Raw genomic sequence first — 6674 nt, 5'->3', positions numbered from 1 at the left:
GAGACTTAGACTTTCATGTAATGCCCCCCTGCTAAATGCCAAGACCTGGGTTTCGAAAGGGTGGGGGAGGAGATTTGTTCTTTGAAAGTGACTAAGGGAATCCCAGATTGAGTAATCCCTAGAGAGAAACCTCAGCTGCGACCCATCCCGCAGAGGCCAAGGAGGGTCCTACTTCTCCACGTGTGAACGTGACCTTTGTCTGGCGAATCAGGGAGGAATGTGTAGACGACCCCGCGCCTCCCACATTTCCTTATCTCCTTAGAAAAAATGGTGTTGGAAACAGTCCCTCCCTCCCCTCTACAGACACTCCTGCCAGGGGCTGCAGACCTCCCTAACCCTTGCCCTTGTCCCTTCCCTCAGCTGAATACATTTGGACCCCTGGCGCCCTGCACCCCCTTTCAGGGTTTCCTAGCGCAGCGCCTGCTTCTCGGCTCAGCTGCTGCCAGCCACGGCCCCCTCCGCAGCCTCCGTTCTCCCCCTCCTCCCGTCCCCCCTCCCGCTCTCATTCTACGTCATGGGATGACGTCGGGAGCCAGGGAGGGAGGAGGAGCGCCCCCCCCCCCCCAGGCAGCGGCTCCCGCTGCAGCTTGCTTAGCCCAGCCTCCTGCTTTCCCGCCCCCCCTTTCTCTAAAGCGAGCCCCCCACGCCTAGCAGGAGCTATATAAGGCGGAACGAAGCAGGCGACGGGGGCAGCGCAGCCGAGCGGAGCCCAGGAGAGGAGAGAGAAGGAGAGAGAGAGCCTGAGCGAGAGACGGGGAAGCAAGAAGGAAGAAGCCACCGGTGCGTCTGGACGGGAGCGCAGGTGTTCGGAGCACCGGAGCTGGAGCTCTGCAGCCGCTAGTCATGTACCGCTCCACCAAGGGCGCCTCCAAGGCGCGCCGCGACCAGATCAACGCTGAGATCCGGAACCTCAAGGAGCTGCTGCCTCTGGCCGAAGCGGACAAGGTCCGGCTGTCCTACCTGCACATTATGAGCCTTGCTTGTATCTACACCCGCAAGGGCGTCTTCTTCGCTGGAGGTGAGCAACCCGGGGCTGCTGGAAACTGGGGGCAATGGAGCTAAGGGAACCCACGGGGACTGCTGCATGTCCAGGGCAGTGTGGCGGAGAGCTGGGGAGAGAAGGGAGACTTGGGGAACTCAGGACTTCCTACTTCTCCTCATGAGCTCTGTTTAGACCTCGCCTTAGTTCTGGATGTGGGTAAGAGCCTGGATAAGGTCTCCGGTGCCAGACTTACCAAAGGAGCAGAGCCAGGAAAGAATGGACCTAGTTCCCACAAGCGCAGAGGCGCTCCAGGAGCCCGGGGAGGGAAGCCCGGGAAGTCGCAGGGATGGTGTTACCAAAACCCGGGCAAGTGCTTCCAAGGTTCTCTACGCTGAAAGTGGGCTCTTCTGCCGCCTTTGAGGCGCTGTCCGCGGTGCTGATAGCGCGACCGTGCAGCAAGGCGCTGCCCGCGGTGCTGAACACCCAGTCGGTTTTTGACCGCTGTCCATGGGTCTGAAATTCGGGGCCAAGAAAGACCCAGCCCTGACTTAGGAGTCAAAGGGCTCTCTGGCTAGGGAGATCCAGCAACAGGTTCCCTGGCAAGAGCTGTAGGCAGCGGGTCAACAGGTTCGTGCAGAGGCAGGTTCATGAAAAATTCCTCCGGATTTTCTGAAACTCAGTCCATGCTTTCCTCACTTATGCTTTGCCTCCCAGTTTTACTCCTGATCCACCATGTCTTCTTACCCTGCAGGCACTCCTCTGGCGGGCCCCACAGGACTTCTCTCATCTCAAGAGCTTGAAGACATAGTGGCGGCACTACCTGGATTTCTACTCGTGTTCACAGCAGAGGGGAAGCTACTTTATCTGTCTGAGAGTGTGAGCGAACATCTGGGCCACTCCATGGTGAGTGGTTAGAGTCCTCTCAGTTTGGGCTGGGGTGCATATGGGACACAATGAGTTTTCCACTTTTGAGAATCTGAGAATTACTGAGGAGAGAGGGGTTATACTTTGACAGACGCTATGTGTCAAGGATTGGCCCTTGCTTCCTTCACTAAATATCATCTCATCTCTTCTTCACCTTTCTTCAGGTGGACCTGGTTGCCCAGGGTGACAGTATCTATGACATCATTGACCCAGCTGACCACCTAACTGTGCGCCAGCAGCTCACTCTGCCCTCTGCCCTGGACACTGGTAAGAACTCCCTTCTCCCTCCCTCAATGAAACCTCCTTCCTGCTTCCCTGCTCCTCCCCACCTGCTATGTCTTGCAACGATCCACCTTCTTATCAGTTTTTCTCTTCATGTACCTAGATCGCCTCTTCCGCTGTCGCTTCAACACCTCCAAGTCTCTCAGGCGCCAGAGTGCAGGCAACAAACTGGTGCTTATTCGAGGCCGATTCCATGCTCATCCACCTGGAGCCTACTGGGCAGGAAACCCTGTTTTTACAGCTTTCTGTGCCCCACTGGAACCAAGACCTCGTCCTGGTCCTGGCCCTGGCCCTGCTTCACTCTTCCTGGCCATGTTCCAGAGCCGTCATGCTAAGGACCTGGCCCTACTGGACATCTCTGAGAGGTAAGCCCAGAACATTCAGACTCCAGAAGGAAGGCAAGCCAGAGATGAGGGGACCCTAGATTCTGGAGTCAGGGGCAGGGAGGATGGGGTCTAAGGGGGCAGAGGACCTGGGAGGGAGTGAGATGCCTGGGTATAAAGCAGGGAAAACAGAAAGCTGACCTCACCCTTTCCACCTTCCCAGTGTCCTAATCTACCTGGGCTTTGAGCGCAGTGAACTGCTCTGTAAATCATGGTATGGACTTCTGCACCCTGAGGACCTGGCCCACGCTTCTGCTCAACACTACCGCCTGTGTGAGTGTCCAGAGAGGCTGGGGACAAGACAGGGAGCTGGGAAAGGTGATGGGAGACCCAACCAAGAAGGGCTGTGTTCAAGACTTAGCTGGGGAGATGCCAGAGGCCAACAATTTTGGATACTATAGGATGAACTTTAGGGTAAGGAGTCCAAGTGAGAATAGAATCAGAACTGGGGGACTCCAAGTGGTGAGGTCAAGGTGGGGAGCTGAGTGGTGCAGGTCAGGGTAGTCAGAAATAGAGATGTCATTGATATCCCAATTCAGTGGAGAGGCCAGCAAAGGGGGAGTTTAGGTGTTGTTGCCTGATGGACGTCCTAATTCTTCATATCTTTTTTCCCTTCAGTGGCTGAGAGTGGAGATATTCAGGCAGAGATGGTCGTGAGACTTCAGGCCAAGCCTGGAGGCTGGGCATGGATTTATTGCCTGTTATACTCAGAAGGTCCAGAGGGCCCCATTACTGCTAATAACTACCCAATCAGGTGAGCTGCACTGCAGGGGCTTGGAGGACAGCTGAGATGGATATAGAGGAGATACAAATCAGGGAACTTCTCTGGGAAAGACCACCAAACCCTTACCATCTGCCTCTTCTCTCCTCTCCAGTGACACGGAAGCCTGGAGCCTCCGCCAGCAGCTGAATTCTGAAAATACCCAGGCAGCCTATGTCCTGGGCACCCCAACAATGCTGCCCTCATTCCCTGAGAATATCCTCTCCCAAGAGCAGTGTTCCAGCCCCAACCCACTCTTCACCCCAGCCCTGGGGGTTCCCAGAAGCACCAATTTCCCTAGTGCTCCAGAACTGGGTGCTGCCTCAACATCAGAAGAGCTTCCCCAATCCCAAAAAGAGCTGGGTTTTAGTTACCTGGCATTCCCGTCTGGCTCTCAGCCTTCTCTTCAAGCAGACCTGAGCAAGGATCTTGTATGCACCCCACCCTACACACCTCACCAGCCAGGAGGCTGTGCCTTCCTCTTCAGCCTCCACGAGCCCTTCCAGACCCACCTGTCCACTCCTTCCAGCTCTCTCCAAGAACAGCTGACTCCAAGCACCGCAACATTTTCTGATCAACTGACGCCCAGCAGTGCAACCTTCCCAGATCCACTGACCAGCCCACTTCAGGGCCAGCTGACCGAAACCTCAGCCAGAAGCTATGAAGATCAATTGACTCCCTGCACCTCTGCCTTCCCAGACCAGCTCCTTCCCAGCACTGCCACCTTCCCAGAGTCTCTGGGCAGCCCTGCCCATGAGCAGCTGACTCCTCCCAGCACAGCATTCCAAGCACACCTCAACAGCCCCAGCCAAACTTTCCCAGAGCAACTGAGCCCCAATCCCACCAAGACTTACTTCACCCAGGAGGGATGCAGTTTTCTCTATGAGAAGTTGCCCCCAAGTCCTAGCAGCCCTGGTAATGGGGACTGCACGCTCCTGGCCTTAGCCCAGCTGCGGGGACCCCTCTCTGTGGACGTCCCTCTGGTGCCCGAAGGCCTGCTTACACCTGAGGCCTCTCCAGTCAAGCAGAGTTTCTTCCACTACTCTGAGAAGGAGCAGAATGAGATAGACCGCCTCATCCAGCAGATCAGCCAGTTGGCTCAGGGCATGGACAGGCCCTTCTCAGCTGAGGCCGGCACGGGTGGCCTGGAGCCACTTGGAGGTCTGGAGCCCCTGGACTCCAACCTGTCCCTTCCGGGGGCTGGTCCCCCTGTGCTCAGCCTGGACCTGAAACCCTGGAAATGCCAGGAGCTGGATTTCCTGGCTGACCCTGATAACATATTCCTGGAAGAGACGCCCGTGGAAGACATCTTCATGGATCTCTCTACCCCAGACCCCAATGGGGAATGGAGTTCAGGGGATCCTGAGGCAGCGGTCCCAGGAGGGGCCTCACCGCCTTGCAACAACCTGTCCCCAGAAGACCACAGCTTCCTGGAGGACCTGGCCACATACGAAACCGCCTTTGAGACAGGTGTCTCAGCGTTCCCCTACGATGGGTTTACTGATGAGTTGCATCAACTCCAGAGCCAAGTTCAAGACAGCTTCCACGAAGGTGAGTCCCACCAAGTGTTTGGGAACCTAAGTCCCTGCCCCGCCAATGAGATGCTGGTAGAGTTAGATGAGTAAAAATTCCCCTTTCTGTACCTTAGTTTTATTAATGGCATAACAACCCTTACTGCCCAGGGTAGCAATGAAGAGAAGAACTAGAAAAAACTTAGCATAGACGTTCTGGACAAGTAGGCCTAGAGGGCAGGGGTCAGGGATGCTGCATAAAGTGCAAGAGAATCCTTGGTTAATGGCTTGTGCTTCTTCCTTCTGTGAGGGACCTAGATCAGCCATCACCACCCATTTCACAGGTGAAGAAAACGAAAGTCCCAGAGTTAAAGAAACTTGCATAAGGTCATACAACCAACTGAGGGAAGAGGGATTAGAGTTCTATCTCAGTGTTCCTGCCCCCTAAAGAGAATACAGAGCAAGAGTTTGCAAGAGTTTCGGAAAGGAGGAAAGTGAAACTCAGCCCCTGGCCCATTGGAGGCTCCTTGCCCATGGCTCCCTCCTTTCCAAAACAATAGTCGTAGTTTCACTCCCTCACCTAGATTGGTCCCTTCTCTTGCTGAGCCTCTGGTGGTCACTCAGTCATTGGACCAACATAACTGAGGCCTGTGCTATGTGCCAACAGTGTGCTGCATCCTCAACCTGTCTTTCCCAATGATCTTACTGACTGTCATCTCTCTCTCTTTCCCTCTCTCTGCAGATGGAAGTGGAGGGGAACCAACGTTTTGAATAAGTCTGTGACTTAACGTCGTCAAGTATGGCATATTGTCATCAAGACGTGGAGCCGCTCTCCACCCCCCCCGGGACTGTTGGGGGGATTCTGGGGGCCAGAGGGGGATATATCTGATTTCCCAGGCCCTGCAGGATGTTGGGGGGGGGGAGGTGGGAGGGCAAGGGAGGGGAGCTTCTTTTTAAAACTTAGAGACTTCAAGCAATCCCAGTTTCCATTTCAATCTGTATTCACTCGTAGTGAGTTTCCTTGAATGGGATTTCAAGCGGAGAATGGGGGAGTCTCACTTCCCCACCCCCCGCACTACCCCATGGGCCTGGGCCAGTTCTCCACTCCTGGGGGGCCAAGCCACCCCTGGGCCTTGGTGGAGGAAAGGCAGCGCCCACCTGGGCCAGCCTGTGCCCTCAGGGGCTCTTGACACCCACGTAGAATTCTCTACACACCAGTAACGGGATTTCAATTCCGATGGACTCTGCCGCCCTGGCGGCCCTTCTTGTGACTTTTGCGCCCCGCGCCTGGGGTGGGGGGCGCGAAGAGACGCTACGTTCCTTTCCGATGGAGGAAGGCAGACCTGCCGCTGTCACACGTGTGCTTGCACGAGTGCGTGTACCCGGTGCGGGACTCACCCGGCTGCCAGACTGCCTGGGCCTGCCCAGGTGGCCACTGCGTGGTGCTGCGGTGACTTTGTAGCCAACTTTATAATAAAGTCCAGTTTGCCTTTTTGGTACCACTGGTGTCATGCACTGCTCTGAAAAAGGAAGGGTGGGGATCTGAGAAGGTTGGGAGGCCCAGGTGGGAGTCTGCGGGTCAGGAGGCAAAGTCTGGACCTACTGAGAGCCCTGGGGTTTCCTCCTCCACTCATGCACTCATTCATTCCTTCACTCAACACGAGCATGCAGGGTGTGGCCCACTCTATGCTAGAAGCTGGAGAGTTTGGAGCCCAAACAGATGCTGGCTCTTGCCTTCAAGATGCTTTGGCATAAAATATTAGAGGGTATTGGAGTCTCCTTCCTGCTCCAGGCTCACAGTGCTCTCACAGTGTGGGAGGGAGCAGAAGGGC

At 55.7% G+C, this 6674-nt stretch overlaps 1 protein-coding gene across 2 annotated transcripts; it reads left to right on the top strand.

The window, feature by feature from the left end:
- The first annotated feature begins 726 nt into the window (after window positions 1-726).
- Window positions 727-6152, top strand: LOC111150201 (neuronal PAS domain protein 4). 2 transcript variants are annotated; one of them, XM_022507617.1, is made up of 8 exons: window positions 727-1018; window positions 1734-1885; window positions 2071-2173; window positions 2292-2553; window positions 2735-2844; window positions 3190-3325; window positions 3447-4882; window positions 5585-6152. In XM_022507617.1, the coding sequence occupies exons 1-8, from the start codon at window positions 844-846 to the stop codon at window positions 5611-5613; spliced, it is 2403 nt and encodes an 800-aa protein (XP_022363325.1). In that variant the 5' UTR covers window positions 727-843; the 3' UTR covers window positions 5614-6152. The 2 variants fall into 2 exon arrangements, with proteins under 2 accessions (XP_022363325.1, XP_022363326.1); XM_022507618.1 differs by lacking the exons at window positions 727-1018; window positions 1734-1885; window positions 2071-2173; window positions 2735-2844 and having other exon boundaries at window positions 2382-2553; window positions 5585-5613.
- Window positions 6153-6674: the final 522 nt, after the last annotated feature.

The sequence above is a fragment of the Enhydra lutris genome, unplaced genomic scaffold (assembly GCF_002288905.1).
Source record: "Enhydra lutris kenyoni isolate GAN:26980312 unplaced genomic scaffold, ASM228890v2 scaffoldscaffold22, whole genome shotgun sequence".
In the NCBI taxonomy this organism is placed as follows: Eukaryota; Metazoa; Chordata; class Mammalia; order Carnivora; family Mustelidae; genus Enhydra; species Enhydra lutris.
This window is presented reverse-complemented; position numbering and strand designations above follow the sequence as displayed.

Excerpts from the sequence above, each read along its gene's own strand:
- LOC111150201 (XM_022507617.1), top strand. The coding sequence starts at position 844 with ATGTACCGCTCCACCAAGGGCGCCTCCAAGGCGCGCCGCGACCAGATC. Across the intron at positions 2,554-2,734 it reads CTACTGGACATCTCTGAGAG|TGTCCTAATCTACCTGGGCT; the intron begins GTAAGCCCAGAA and ends CCACCTTCCCAG. Across the intron at positions 2,845-3,189 it reads TGCTCAACACTACCGCCTGT|TGGCTGAGAGTGGAGATATT; the intron begins GTGAGTGTCCAG and ends TTTTCCCTTCAG.